Source organism: Lasioglossum baleicum, chromosome 5 (assembly GCF_051020765.1).
Source record: "Lasioglossum baleicum chromosome 5, iyLasBale1, whole genome shotgun sequence".
Lineage (NCBI taxonomy): Eukaryota > Metazoa > Arthropoda > Insecta > Hymenoptera > Halictidae > Lasioglossum > Lasioglossum baleicum.
Genome location: NC_134933.1, coordinates 16,950,847 through 16,966,019, shown reverse-complemented (window position 1 = coordinate 16,966,019; position 15,173 = coordinate 16,950,847). Strand labels below are relative to the sequence as shown.

Below are 15,173 nucleotides of genomic sequence, written 5' to 3'. Positions count from 1 at the left end.
TCTTTCCATAACATTTTCCTACAATAGAATAATTTCTTCGACGATAACGCACGCGAAAGAAACACGTCGAGTCTCTGAATAATATCAGAAAAGTTTGATCGAAACATGACAATGACGTATAATTCATGTTTGTTAAATCAATGGATTAATGCTCCGCGTTATTTGTAGCAAACGCATTGGTCGATTGGAAATCTTCGCATGCGCTTCACCGAAGTATTCGACGGAATCAAATTCATTTCACATTTCGAACAGAGCAAGGAGGCGGATTTTTTAGTAATGGCAGATATCAAACAGGATCATAAAGGCGAGGATACCGACAATTATGGAATGGGTAACAGTGCCGATCCAAAAAATATGCAAGAACTAACGCAATACGTGAGTGGAACAATATAATATTTTGTTGTTGTGACATTCGTAGCGTAGACAGTCCGATGTTTGTCATTTACTCTTGACATTTTATTTTACTTCGTTTTTAGGTACAAACACTGTTACAAAATATGCAGGATAAATTTCAAACAATGTCAGACCAGATTCTTGGAAGAAATATCCTTTTTCACGTCAAATAATTGCATTTCCTTGAATAACCTCAAAGATAAGAAAGTGTACTTTACATTCCATTATATCAATACAGCTATTTAAATGTCAATTATATATATGTATTTATGAATCATTGAGCTTATTTAAGGAAGTGGCTGTTGACCGAATTAATTTGGTAAATCAACTGCATCTAAGTAATTATATCCTTAATAAAAAAACAATAGATGAAATGGGAAATAGAATAGACGATCTTGAGAAAAATATTGCAGACTTGATGACGCAGGCTGGTGTAGAAGGAGGTGACAAATAATTACATTTATTTAAGACGTATCTTTGATATTTAAAAAGGAAAATCGGCATCAACATTATCAAATACAATTGCACGGACACAATGTTTGTATGACTTTGATGAAACAATGAATCTTTTGGTTACCAACAAATAAATAACACTTTTTACAATAATATGACTGATATAATTCTTCTCTTTTTTATACATAATTATTATAAGATGCATTTTACGGATAAATAGTAAAATACGCGTATTAATTATGATTAATGGCTATAGGCATCGATAAGGACTTTTGGTACGCAGGAATGGGTGGCACTGCTTTCAATACAAACCGTTTTAAGAATTTCTGGCCAGAATGTGCACGCATCTTGATCTATAAAATTGCAAAAAATGTACAAGTGTAAGCAAATTACGAATAATTACATAGACTTGTGCCTGGTTCTCACAGGTTTTTCTTTAATCGATTCAGAGTCTGTTTCTTCTTCTGAACTGTCTCCATATTCCTCGATTTGTACAGACTCGGACGAATTTGTTTTTGAGCTAGATTTCGCGGAGTCCTGCATAGCAAAACACATTTGTGTAATCACTGGCTGTGGCTACTAATCTGTAACGATTAGACTGCGGATCTTAATGCAAAATAAGAAATGATTGCATCGATAGCAAGACGCAGGAGTTAAATAAAAATTTTATGCATCTTTTAATTATGTCATTAAGTTGAAACTGATACGTTGATGTTCTTAAGTTTTTCAATTATGTCTACTGCTTTAAATTGTGCATATCCATTTTTGTTGGAAATGCATAAAATTCGCAGTCTAGCAATGATAATTAACTTACTATAGAACCCGTCGTATGACCAACCAATTTTTGTGGAATCATGGGAGACGATGTGAAACGATTGGCCAAATTGGTGAGAGAGTATGCTTGCCTGAACGAAGTTCGTCCAACGGTTGATAATCTAGCGATGGAATCGGGCACCCGCATCGCTTCACGAAATTCCTAATTAAATGAAAATTACGAATTCCAATACCATGAACGTATAATTATTAAGTACAATAATATAATAATTAAGTCGATAAAAAATGATTGGGTTGATTGTGTAAGAATTTACCCCGTTCATGTTTCCTCTTATCGTTTGAAAGTCCTGTGAGAATATTAAAATGATCCTAAAGTTAAGTCATTTGCATCGTCACGTCGTAGAATAGTGGAGCGGCATGACACTGTATATTTCAATGAAATGGTATTCTAGACGTAGTAAACAACTCACCTCTAAATCTTTAGTTTCGTCGATTTCAGCGATATCCTGATAAGCTTTTGTCAGCAATTCGAGGGACTTGGCGTGGAAACTCAATTCGATAACAACGAAATCTAAAAGTACAGTCTTCAAATCATGTAGTTTACGTTTTTCAAACGAGTCGATCTGTTCCTCCAAACTCTTGACTACCCTTGAAACTTCGACGGATGCTTTCATTAACTCTGATTCGGCCTGAGACTGCGTTCATTTGATTAAGGACCGGCAATAGCAGATATGCACTTATTAAAATAATGTTTCGTTACTACATATGTTTATTATCAAGGATACAATCATCTGTCTATTCCTAGGATTTCGTTCTCGAAGTCTGTCGAGATGCCTTTTCCTCGTCAACTCTTTATCGCGAGCTGTGAATGTATTTTTAACGTCGTCGCGTGCATGTTTACAAATCGTCTCGTATTGAGAAAGGGGTGCAACAATTTTCGCATCAAATCGTTGTACCTCGGCATCTCTAATCATAAGAAATTCTAGTCAATGATAATGATAATGATAATTATCATTTATATTTACTCTTTTCGATTTTCGTTGACGCATACCTGTAATCTCCTATTACCGATAACGTTGTGGAAAAATTCGTTAATCCTGTTGCCAGTGACCGATTAACAGTTTCCGATTGCGCGTATACCTGAATCATTTTCGCAATTTCATCTCCTTTATCGCGTAATCTATGAATAAAACAAGTTGTTACAATATATAAAATAATCGATACAATGAGAAAATGCACGTGCGGTAAACATAGGTCATAGGTAATTACAAACCTCGCGGCTTTTCTCGTATACGCTGCAAACGATGTGCACAGCTCGGCAAAATGCTTTTCCACATTGGAAATGCGGTCTTGCACGAATTTCGCTTCGTGTTCCCTAAGAAACGAAAATAACGAGTGCTTTGCGTAAAATTGCTGAATGAAACAGTGCGAAGTATTCAAATAATTACCAGACATTGCCCTGAGATCTTGAGCGCAGCATTTTGTCCACTACAATGTAATTGCTCTCTATCTTTGTTCTTAGAAATTAGAAAAAATTGCTCTACAAAATAGATACGTTCTTTTCACGTTGCGTTACCCCGTACTCCCTGCTGATAGTTTACTGTTGGCAGGTGGTGCATTGTGGCCGCAGGTGAGATCGATTTTAATCTATACTCCATTCACTCTAACTATTATCTTTTACATATGTTTTCTTACCTGTCTAAACGAAACTATTGTCCTCTTCTCCGACATTTCGTTTAGAAAACTATCGTAGGACTATGAACTCAGTGTTTAAACTATAGGTAGTGTACTGTTTATTTGTACATTCATGTGTCGCGAATTTACATGGACGAACATAGCGTCAAATATACAATTACTGCGTACATGGTACGAAAATTAATCAAGCTTTGTTAATAACAGCAAACGAGTGACCAGCACCGCTGCCAACAAGTGTTGCCGTAAAATTGGATGAGTATGGTAATTGTTCCGGAGCTTTGACGTCTCTTGTATGACCGGTCCCGCAATTTCCGTGCTCGTTCCATCCCCAACAAAAGATCCTTCCACCCCCTGTAATATAGTTTATTGTTTTATTCGACGAGCTTATAGTTTTATTTGAAATATTCAAATAGTTATTACTAGTCAAAACGACGTTGTGTTCCGAGCCCGCCGAAACCTGGTCAATTGTTGGGAGGTCCTCGACCCTTGTAATTCTCCAAGATAATGGATCCTCAAACGTCGCGGATCCTAATTGTCTGTACGTATTTCGTCCCCATGAAAAGACTCGACTACCTGAGGACCGTGGACGGGTGCTATTCAAAGTGCTCAGGTAAACATTTATTGCTGGGAACAATTCTTTCTATTTAAAATTACCCGTAAGCGCAATAATATGCGACCATCCGCTCTCTATTTCAACCGAAGAGTCGAACCGAACATCTGGTAGCAATATTGGAATAGATGTTTTTGAAATAACGTCAGTGTTTAGACCTAGTTGACCATACTTATTGTCACCGAAGGCATACAAATTATCATCTTCGGTTATGGCAACCGTATGGTGTTGACCACATGCGACGTTCTTTATGTTTCGTAGCGTCGGAACTGTGGAAAAAACGTCGTGAAACCATGTTGTCAATAGTTCGTACGCGTCCGGGTCTTTTTAGACTCAGAAATCACAGTTTTATGGGGGTAGACTCTCGTTTCCAGGATTGCAAGGGTGCGGGATGCGCCTTCTCATTTCTGGATAATGCAAAGATGGGGTTTTTCAGTAGTCAAAAGCAGGGACTTCCACCGTTTATCTATCTGTTTATACAGGGTCATCCGTTTTTAAACGGTCAAACGTTAACCAGCTATAGAGGACCCCAAATGGAACAACTTTTACCTCTATCACTTTTTTTGTTTCGGCCTTGATTTCCAGATAATTGCAAAAAACCATCATTTTTTGAGTTTACATAAAATTAAATATCTCAGGACTCCAATGATGAATCTTGATGGTTTTTCCTTTGTTTAGTTTAAAATATCATGATCATTGGTTTTTTTGGCGTGGGACACACCGCCACGTTCCAACTTATTTCTTTCAGGCTCCACGGTGTGCCCCACGCCAAAAAGTCATGATCCGAAGGTCATACAAAAAAGTTTTATTAATAAAAAAGATGCCCCTACTTATTTTAAACTAAACAAAGGAAAAACCATCAAGATTCATCATTGGAGTCCTGAGATATTTAATTTTATGTAAACTCAAAAAATGATGGTTTTTTGCAATTATCTGGAAATCAAGGCCGAAACAAAAAAAGTGATAGGGGTAAAAGTTGTTCCATTTGGGGTCCTCTACAGCTGGTTAACGTTTGGCCGTTTAAAAACGGATATGACCCTGTATATATATGTATATATATAAAATAGAAAAGTGTGTGTGTGTATGTATGATTCCATCGATCTGACTCGGTGGGTCTGTCGCACGTGTTGTCCATCTGTCGGGGTTGAAGTTGTCGAAACGCGGTGGTTGTAAATAATCGGTCGGTTCAGAGCTGATCTGTGCGCAGTTTTTCTCTGCTACAACAACCATTTCAGATATACCGCCAGTGGTTGGGGGCAAACCGCCCGGAGGGTACTGATATTATCATGATGGTCAGATCATCATGGTCATACTTATACTGGTATATGAAAATACCGGTATATTTGCATATATTTACCGGTAATAATTTAGGTTTTCCAATGTGTAGCATTAACTGCTTCACGATCATAAACAAGGTATTCCGCGACTCACATGTCTCATTAATAATTAATGTTGATACTAATAAATGGTATAAATAATAATAAAATATATTTACCAAATATATATACATATATATAATTATTCAATATGTTTTTATATGAATTTTATGATGTGAATTTGGTAAAGTTTTAGATAATGTTAACGAGATTTCCCGCTTTCATTCACGAAACAATTAAGAATTATGGCTGACACTGGAAAACTACACATAAACCAATAAACTAGTAATATATTAATTATCCACTAATACGTATAAGAACATTAATAACTAAAGCAAGGATTCAAAAGCATTCGAAATTGTGAAAAATTAGAAAAAGTGAGAGTAGGAGTATGTCCGGTTGCAGGTAGCTATGGTTCTAAAGTTTAGTACCTTAACGGTACAGAGTATAAAATATAGAAGGTTCAAACCATGTGGCTACATCAGCTGTGCTTCTTTCGGCTAGCTAAGAATCACGTACATCTGGAAGGTCTTTAGCTTAATGGCTTAATGTTTTATGACGGCCACAATAGATACGTCGTCGGTGGATAGTTTACCTGAATTCGGACTCCTTCGCACGGAGGGTTTTACGACGGAACATATATTTATATTGTATGTCAGTGGCTGTGATTCTTGACGGTTCCGGGGTAAGTGGCATGCTGCAGTTCCTTTTTTATTTGGGCCATACTAAGCATTGGAAAAACCCAAAAAATACCGGTATTTTTCAAGAAAAAACAGGCCTGAACAGGCCTGGGCGACGCTGGCGGCTGGCTTGCGGAACAGATGTTGCTGCTACTCCTCTCCGGGAAGGAGAGAAGCAGCCACTTCTCATCTTCTCCGCAGACCTGCGGTAGAATATCGGTTATGCCAAAGCCGGTATTTTAACGATTTCGTTTTTCATCCGTTTCGGTAGCCTCGGCAGAATACCGGTATGAACATTTTACCGGTATTAACTCTCTCTGGTCAAAAGCACTAGATAAAAATCAATCTACAGTGACCCGAATTAATATTCGGACGCCCTAAAAAAAGACGATAACTTTCTTAATATTGTACCATACGATTTGAACTTTTTTGGGAAGCTAGAGCAATTAGTTTACTACAGGATGTGAAATGAAATTTTTTCAAAAACTGCAATTGTTCGGAATTGTAGAAAAAATACTTTTATGTGGGCCTATATTGAAAATTCAAAAAATACGTTTTGTAGGTCTCTGTCAATTATATGCACTGTGAAAGATGTAAGAATCCTTAGATTTATTGCAGTTAGAGTCTGAAAATCGTGAAAATCTGCGATTTTTACCATCGTTGAACGTTTGTAGCTCATTGCAACGTCGACCGGTTTTGACGATATTTTCAGAATATGTTTGACGCAGGTCTACAAAACGTATTTTTTAAATTTTCATTATGAGCCTACATTAAAAAGTTGTAAAATGCAACGTTTAGTACTTTCTCTACAATTCCGATCAATTGCAATTTTTGAAAAAATTTCTTTTCACATCATGTAGTAAACTAATTGCTCTAACTTCAGAAGAAAGTTCAAATTATACAGTCCAATATTTAAAAAAAAACAGCCTAGATTGATGTTTTATCTAGCGCTTTTGACTACTGAAAAACTCCATCTTTGCATTATCGAGAAATGGGAAGGCGCATCCCGCAGCTTTGCAATTCTAGAAACGAGTCTACCTCCTCAAGGAATACAACAAATGTAGAGTGTATAAATTGTGGTGAGGATTCGTAAAGAACTATATTTTACAAATGTTTCAAATGTAAACTTTTTAAAAATAGTGTGGTCTAATATATATGACAAAATAAATTAATTAAATAATCTGGGTCTGGGTCGGAATCGAATATCGATGAGTGACCGAAATCAAATTTATTATGAACAGCAGGATTTTCATAGAGTTGATAGACGATGAATTAAATAAATTCAGACAGACAATTTCTGGCGAAAATTTTACATTTCAGCAGGATAATGCCAGTGTGCATACGGCAAAATGCGTTACACAATATTTTGAAAATAAAAAAGTGGCATGCCAGAACGCGCCAGATCTCAACATCATCAAAAATTGTTGGGCAGAACTGTCAAGAAGAGTTCATGAAAGCGTCAAACAATTTCGGTGCCTTAATAATTTAAAAATTTCTATTGAACGAAAATGGGAACAAATATGGCAAAAATATATTAAAAAGTTGTTTAAGTCACTTACTAATCGTATGCTGGCTGCTGTAGCAAATAAAGGAAGCCAGACAAAATATTAAAAGTATTGAAAGTATTAAATATATATTATTTAATGTTAATTATATTTATCACATCATCGTACCTTCCGTAAAGGTGTGCATCTCACACTTGCCGGAGAATCCATCCTTCTTTGAGTTTAGACCTAGTTGTCCCTTGTTACCTGAACCTGCTACTAAAACTTTACGATCGTCGGTGACTAGGGCAGTGTGCCTTAATCCCATGGAGACTCGTTTGATTTTTCGATCTAGAATGACCTCGAAGGGTTCGTATATCCATTGAAAGGTGTTGGGGTGTTTTCCTAATTGCCCGAAACAGTTCGAGCCCCATAGAAATAAGGTACCGTCTATTGTCAACGCCGCCGAACAGTCCCAGCCGCACGCTACGTCCACGACACACTTTTCCTTTAGTTTGCCTTCTATTTGCCGAAAGGAGAATGACTCCTCGGTTACAGGAAATCCCGCTTGACCTTTATTGTTCCAACCGCTGGAGTAAACGCGGCCGCCATTGTCCAAAATTAACGTGTGGCCAGCTCCACCAGTTATTTTAATAATCTTCCGCGACTCCAAAGAGCAACCGGATAAATCAACTTCGCGGGGTAGCACACATTCTTCTGTCTGAACCCCTTGCCCGAGTTGTCCATGAGAATTAGCACCCTGTAGAACAAACGGGAAACCTTATTTGACGCGGTTAACTTTCGAGGATATTTTAAAATATCCTCCTCAAGCTCAGTTATTCGAACTAGCCCGAATAGAATTTAAAGGGACCAGGGAATGGGGAGGGGATGGATGTATTAAAGAGAAGGAACCAGGAAAGAGATGAGAGGAAAGGGGTGACGAGAGAAAGAGAGGAGAAGAAGAGAACTCGCCTGGAGCTGCCAGGATCGGCCCCCTCCAGGACTCCATGGAGTTCTCGTGGAGTCTGAGAGTTCCAGGAGGTGATTGATTTCATTGATTGGACATCGTAGTTCTATTCATACAAGGTGGTTCACCAGATATTACCACCACGGTTTTTGTGATCATATTATTATTCGTAGCGAAGAATGTTTATATAAGGTTGAATGAATTTCATAACAATGCTAATGGTCTTTTGATATTAATAGGTTAATACTTTTTTATAGAAAATATGAAGCTTCATCGATTGATGCAGGAAAAAACATATATACGATCCCATTTTAAAAAATACTGATGATCTTCATATCTCTTCTACGAGTCCACCTACAAAAAAACTTGCAACATCTTTTGAAACCATATGCAACCTTATATAAGAAACATCCTTCGCTACGAATAATAAAAATGATCAAAATCGAGGTGGTGATATCTGGCGAACCACCCTGTATAAGCAATCGCGTGACCGTTGATAAATTGATCGCAGTGTTTGAGTTTGTATGTATCACAAACAGAACAGGAGTCTGGGCTGTAGAAAAGATACATTTATTCATACTAAACTGCAATTATGTACTTCGTCTAAGCTTTAATTTTTAGGTTGATAAGGCAGCCAACGGTTTACTACAGAACGTGATAAGACGTTAGATTTACTCTCGTCTGTGGCGCACCTATCCACTTGTTTGAATACGGCATACGGCATACACTCCAATATAATACACTCGTCCACGTGCGTTCAATCTAATAACGTTGCATGATTCGTGACCGATTTATTAGAATTTCCGCGCCAGGCGCGCTTATCTTCGCCTTTACAGCGAGAATAACAGTAGGTTTCATGTTTAAAAAATAACGAATCGAGTATTTAGATACATTACCCATGAGATTAAGTAGTAACTCATTGTTGCTTGTTCCTTTGTTCGATCAAGAATATCTTGATCGTAGGTACATAACCGACACTTGACTCTGTAACTGACAGTTTACGAGAGCCGACTGAAGAATCTATGAATTTATTTTTACGACATGGAAGAATCTATAAAGTTCGACACAAAAGAGGTTAAGATCGACCTTTTGCACGCCATAAAAGAATGCTCTCAAAGAGGATTGTTCCACACCGCAAAATGGTATTTACAATTTAAGAAAAGAAAATGGAAAATGAACTATATTTTAATACACAAAACAGCTAAAATATACGTTTTCCTGACAGGTTGGCGGAATTGAGTTACTCTTTGAAAGACGTCAAACTAAATATGCACGACATTACCGCCGAATTGTATCTGGCAGACGTGTGCGAAGAAGAGGATACATACATTTTGGCAAAATGTTACTTCGATTCGAAAGAGTACGATAGAGCGGCGTATTTCACGGAGAATTGTAAAACGCCGAAAGTTAGGTTTTTGCACATATATTCCCGTTATTTGTCAGGGGAAACCAAGAAGATACATGAAACACCGGTCGTGCCTCCTGACCCTGTCAAAAACGGTAGCTTAAAATTATTGTGCTCTGATTTGAGAAGAGATCATACAGCGGATGAACTGGATGGTTTCGGTTTGTACCTTTTCGGCGTGACATTGAAGAAGCTACACTTAGCGAGGGAAGCTATGGATGTATTGGTCGAAGCGATACACAAGCAACCTATGCACTGGGGATCTTGGCTAGAATTGGCTTCTTTGATAACGGATAGAGAAAAGCTCGACAGCCTGTCTCTACCAGATCATTGGATGAAGCATTTTTTTGTGGCTCACATGTATTTAGAACTACAACTGATAGACGAAGGTTTAGCTTTGTACTATGAACTGCAGTCAATGGGATTCGAGAAAAATGGTTACGTTCGTGCTCAGACCGCGATTGCTGTTCATTACAAAAGAGGCAAGATCTTTCTTCTTTTATCACTGGAAATATTATTTTGAGTTCATATGTATACTGACGGATGGTGTTTTCTTTAGATGTTGATAACGCTATAGAAACATTTAAGAGAATAATAAAGGAGGATCCTTGTTGTTTGGATAACATGGATACATACTCGAATTTACTGTACGTAAAGGAGATGAGAGTCGAGCTGGCAAACTTGGCTCACAGAGCAACGGTGATAGATAAATATAGATTGGAAACCTGTTGCATAGTGGGTAAGTTTGCCGTTCGACCAAGCACAGAGATGAAAAGCGCGTCACCTTACTATACGGTAGAATGAATATTCTTTAGGCAATTACTACAGTTTAAGAGGCGATCATCAAAAGGCAGTCCTGTATTTCCACAGGGCTTTGAAGATGAATCCACAGTACCTTTCTGCTTGGACACTGCTCGGTCACGAATTCATGGAAATGAAGAATACGAATGGTGCTATTCACAGCTATCGACAAGCTATTGGTACGTATCGCATGCACTGTGAGGTTAAACACAAAAATCAATCTGATAATGACTTCTTTTTATATAGAGGTCAACAGGCGAGATTACAGGGCATGGTACGGTTTGGGACAAACGTATGAAATTTTGAAGATGCCATTTTATGCAATCTCCTATTACAAGCAAGCACAACTTTTGAGACCGCACGACAGTAGAATGGTGTTGGCTTTAGGAGAAGCGTACGAGAAACAAGACAAAATACAAGACGCACTGAAGTGTTACTACAAAGCGTGTAGCGTCGGGGACATCGAAGGGGTAGCATTGTTAAAGTTGGCCACGTACGTACCGTGATCGAATACGAAAGGAATCGAATATCGAAAATATCAATTTTAATTCTATGTTTCGTAGGTTGTACGAAAAATTGAGTGAACACGACAGCGCGGCAGCAGCTTACACCGACTTTGTAATGGACGAGATTAGAAACACGGATAGAACCGACTTGAGTCACGCGTACAAGTATCTAACGCAGTACCATTTAAAACGCGAACAGTTGGATCAAGCGAATCACTACGCTCAGAAATGTTTGCAATTCGACGAGACGAAAGAAGAAGCTAAAGCGCTGCTCAGAACGATCGCTCAGAAAAGAGTGAAAGTCGAGGAAACTTTGATGGTGGTAATTATAAAACCCTTTCTGATCACGGAAAAAAGAATAACAAGCTATGAAATGATAACTTTACGTTTATTCTTCAGATAGAGGATATGAACGAAACGGATCCCGTCATAGAACAAGGAGAGCGAGCAGACACGACTCCAGGAAATCAATTGTCACCGATGAACCTATCGTTTATGCCTACGCCGTGAGCCAGAGTGACAGAGGTATGCCTCGATTGCTGACGCTTTGTACATTGTATGTATTTCTAATAAATATTCCTACCGACAGGGGAAGAAAAACACGTTGATTGAAAAGTTCTTTGTTTTGTATTTCGTCACGTACAAAAGTATATATATGTATCACTGTCTTTGATTATCACAGTATCGTCACCGGGAATAGTTTTCTCTTAAAATATCTAAAACATTCGAAGAATTAGCAGTCGTAGGAAGATCCATAAATTCAGGATAATCGTAGTATAGGTGCCTCATTGGCGCAGGAGCACACGGTACTACTGTTGGGGTGGACGGCGCGTCATTAGGGTTACTTTGCAGAGACGTTGTCGTGAGTTTGTACCAATCAGTGGGCCTGTACGATAACAACGGTGGATTCTGCGGTTGTTGGGGAAAGCCTGGTGGTGCGCGACTGCACATACGTTGACTGATGATTGTGTCATGGGCATTCGCATGCCACCGGCCTGTTCCGATATTTGACTTCGGAGGGGTTCCTTGTTCGTCGAAGCCAAGATCCGTTGAGGAGGAGGACGTGCTGCTCGATGAAACTCGTTTACGGGTGATTCTCGCGAATCCGTCGTACGAATCCTCATTGTCGGCTACATAATTCGAGTCGTGTTCCCTGTACTGTAAAAAAAAGAAAAACAACGGCCCTTACTGCGAGCTGTGTGTTTATTTGAAAGGAGATAATTAATAGACAGCGGATCTTCATGTAAAATAAAAATTGTCTTCATCGATTGTGAAACATAGAGCATAAATAGATTTCCACCCCGAACAGTCGAGGTAAATCAAAAGATAATAGGACAGAGATCTTTAAATTCTCTACTGTTTGTACTATTTCAAATTTGATCTACTCATCTTTCTTATAAATGCATAAAATCCGCAGTCCAGTAATTAAGAATGATAGGAGAACGTACCGCATACAGATTTGGATGCGATCTGTAGAGCGCATGCTTGCAGCAGTATCGTTTTTCGGGCAGCTTCGCATCCACCGGGATCATCTCGACATCATCATCCGAAAACGCGCTGTCCGTCTGGGTGGCAGTTTCTTTGTACTTGACATCCTTTCGTTTCGATTCTTTGCTCTTCACTGGGCTTTTCGGAGATCGTGTTTTGGAATTGTTACGTGTGTCCAACTTGGAAGGTTGTTTCTCCTCGCGGCGTTTCGCGTCGCTTTTTCCATCCCTCTGCTTCTCGGGTCTGTCCTCTTCCTGCGACACTTTCCTCCTTTTGTGATGAGTGACGTCTTCGGACGATATTTTCTTCTTTCGTTCTTTGTCGACCTCTTCGGACGATATTTTCTTCTTCCGTTCCTTGTCGACCTCTTCGGACGTTTTCTTCTTCCGTTCCTTGTCGACCTCTTCAGACGTTTTCTTCTTCCGTTCCTTGTCGACTTCTTCGGACGACGTTTTCTTCTTCTGTTCCTTGTTGACCCCTTCCTCCTTCGATTTGAGCGGAACGGTAGCAGCAGAGTGGCTGGTCCTTGCATGCCAAAGGAAATTCTTACCTCCTGGTCTCTCACCTTTCTCAGGCATGGTGTTGGAAGACGAATATTCATCGTCGGACGATGTGCACTGCTTCTGAAAAATCCTCGCCATCTCAGAGTCCAATGACAAAGTAGTGTTCTGCTTTTCGCGAGACCCCATCACGATCTGCAATCTGTCGTGAGTATCCTCCATCGATATGTCCATAGGCTCCACCAACGAATCAAACGATATGGATCTATCAATGTCCATAGAAACGTCCTCGATCATCGTGCTGCTAGCGGTGCTCCATCGATCGCTGGATGAGTCGGAGTCTTCTTCGACTAAAACTACGAGTGGTCTTTCCACGAGTCCTTCATCGTGGCCTTTACGTACTTCCTTCGAATCCTTTGCCCGAGATGACCCGGCGTTTCTCGTGTCCGTTGATGAACCAGATCTTGTATTTTTCAGAGATTCTTCGGAAGATCTTCTGTTCGAAGCTTCGTCGTTTTTTGCTTGTCTGTCGTCCCTACTTTTGGAGGATATGTTCTCCTTTTCTTCTTTGTTCGTTTTCTTGCCGCTCGATTCCGAATTCTTCGATCCTTTGCCGACCTCGCAAACAGCCAGCTTTTCGGAGATCGAATTTGTCCCGAATAAACAGAAGCGCAGAAAATGCAGCGGAAACATGATGTACTGGATACCGCTCTTGATAATGCCGCCGCTTATCGGGTGTAAAAGCTCTGTCGATGTCATTGTTATGTTCTGTTTCTCCGGTCTTGGTTCTCGCCGTTCACGGTGCTCTTCCTTTGAGGATTTTTCTTGCGAAGGGTTGTGGTGTTTGTTTTCGGTTGGAGATTTCGCTGATTTCCGTTCGTTTTGTTTTGTAACTTTGTGTTTGATCTACATGAAAGAAACGATATTGTTTTAGTACGTCTGTTTATCTTCGGAACATGTGAACGATGTTGCAACAGAGATAATCGCGCGGAAAGGCGATCTACGCGGACACGATAGAGACTAAGTACACAAAAAAAAGAAAACAGTTGTGAATTCACTCGGATGCTGACTTCAAAACAATTGACAATCGAAGCGCGCGTACGCAACGTATATTGCAGTTTCGCAGCGTGATGAAACACAATTGACGAATTTCACTTGAATTTTTCGGCGAGATAATAGTGTCGAAAGCAAGCGATGGCGTGCGTCCGAGACAGTCAATGGAATTTATCGTTACGTAAATGTTGTTAAAATTCAGATAATTTAGTACATAATTAACGAAGATTTATCTAGCGGTTGACGTCACCCGATGCCACAGACTGCCACTGGTACCGCTACCGCCTACCGTTCGTTCCGTACAATAATTAACTGAATTTCCTCCGATTCGGATGAGACAGCGAGTTGCGTGCGTACAAGTGCAATCGCTCGCGTTATTGTGAAACGATCGCCGCCTAGCTTCGAATTGCGACTATCTTTCGAATACTCACGTTATCGACCTTCATATACTGACGTCTGCTACTTCGTTCCTTGCCTTTGATTTCTTTCGCCATGGTTGTTCTGGCACTTCGCACTCATGTAATCACAATCACGGCCGCGCGGATGATACGGCCCGCAAACGAAAACCGATCGATTCGAATTCCCGTTCTTGACACTTGTACACGGTTCACCTGAGACACTTCAAATGAGCCGGAAAATTCGGCAGGCTCTATTTGTACCGGACCCGGTCATGGCAATCGGTACCTTCTGCCTCCTGATTGGTCGGTTACCTGCCGAAGGGAGGAGACACTTACAGTACCGATACTTTAGGGGTGGTCATCCCTCCTAACTTTTCTTCGCCGTAATGTTTTCTACTTCTTCGCTTTCAGGTCAATTCACTCCCCTCGATATCTTGTCCGTTTATAATTAGACACGTTCAGTGGCCCGAGGTCGATCCGCTTTTTAAAACGACTCTATAGTCGTTCTAGTTAAATTACAGAATTTTTCACTTAACTATATCGTTTCGCGAATGTCATAATAGCGAAACAGCCGAGCGATTAGCATTTCT

At 39.6% G+C, this 15,173-nt stretch overlaps 5 protein-coding genes across 9 annotated transcripts; 2 read left to right on the top strand and 3 right to left on the bottom strand.

Annotated features, from left to right (window-relative positions):
- The first annotated feature begins 198 nt into the window (after positions 1-198).
- LOC143208624 (uncharacterized) lies at positions 199-999 on the top strand. Its single transcript, XM_076423178.1, has 3 exons — positions 199-375; positions 477-543; positions 759-999. The coding sequence occupies exons 1-3, from the start codon at positions 199-201 to the stop codon at positions 845-847; spliced, it is 333 nt and encodes a 110-aa protein (XP_076279293.1). The 3' UTR covers positions 848-999.
- On the bottom strand, positions 236-3,252 carry Fam92 (CBY1 interacting BAR domain containing protein Fam92). Of its 3 annotated transcripts, XM_076423171.1 has the most exons (9): positions 3,069-3,252; positions 2,894-2,995; positions 2,672-2,800; positions 2,406-2,586; positions 2,091-2,315; positions 1,935-1,967; positions 1,661-1,822; positions 1,273-1,383; positions 236-1,199 (listed from the first exon to the last, which is right to left on the bottom strand). In XM_076423171.1, the coding sequence occupies exons 1-9, from the start codon at positions 3,098-3,100 to the stop codon at positions 1,080-1,082; spliced, it is 1,095 nt and encodes a 364-aa protein (XP_076279286.1). In that variant the 5' UTR covers positions 3,101-3,252; the 3' UTR covers positions 236-1,079. The 3 variants fall into 3 exon arrangements, with proteins under 3 accessions (XP_076279286.1, XP_076279287.1, XP_076279289.1); XM_076423172.1 differs by lacking the exon at positions 1,935-1,967; XM_076423174.1 differs by having other exon boundaries at positions 1,057-1,383.
- A 130-nt stretch (positions 3,253-3,382) lies between these two features.
- Sergef (secretion regulating guanine nucleotide exchange factor) lies at positions 3,383-9,722 on the bottom strand. 2 transcript variants are annotated; one of them, XM_076423168.1, is made up of 5 exons: positions 9,329-9,722; positions 7,655-8,225; positions 3,970-4,194; positions 3,736-3,888; positions 3,383-3,666 (listed from the first exon to the last, which is right to left on the bottom strand). In XM_076423168.1, exons 1-5 carry the CDS (start codon positions 9,350-9,352, stop codon positions 3,500-3,502), a joined length of 1,140 nt encoding a protein of 379 aa, XP_076279283.1. In that variant the 5' UTR covers positions 9,353-9,722; the 3' UTR covers positions 3,383-3,499. The 2 variants fall into 2 exon arrangements, with proteins under 2 accessions (XP_076279283.1, XP_076279282.1); XM_076423167.1 differs by having other exon boundaries at positions 3,488-3,888.
- Positions 9,071-11,759, top strand: Cdc23 (cell division cycle protein 23). The gene is made up of 8 exons (XM_076423163.1): positions 9,071-9,279; positions 9,380-9,574; positions 9,658-10,319; positions 10,397-10,576; positions 10,653-10,817; positions 10,885-11,131; positions 11,202-11,466; positions 11,544-11,759. The coding sequence occupies exons 2-8, from the start codon at positions 9,474-9,476 to the stop codon at positions 11,652-11,654; spliced, it is 1,731 nt and encodes a 576-aa protein (XP_076279278.1). The 5' UTR covers positions 9,071-9,279; positions 9,380-9,473; the 3' UTR covers positions 11,655-11,759.
- On the bottom strand, positions 11,670-15,173 carry LOC143208613 (uncharacterized). Of its 2 annotated transcripts, none has more exons than XM_076423161.1 (3): positions 14,617-14,930; positions 12,593-14,038; positions 11,670-12,302 (listed from the first exon to the last, which is right to left on the bottom strand). In XM_076423161.1, the coding sequence occupies exons 1-3, from the start codon at positions 14,677-14,679 to the stop codon at positions 11,832-11,834; spliced, it is 1,980 nt and encodes a 659-aa protein (XP_076279276.1). In that variant the 5' UTR covers positions 14,680-14,930; the 3' UTR covers positions 11,670-11,831. The 2 variants fall into 2 exon arrangements, with proteins under 2 accessions (XP_076279276.1, XP_076279277.1); XM_076423162.1 differs by having other exon boundaries at positions 12,139-12,302; positions 12,600-14,038; positions 14,617-15,173.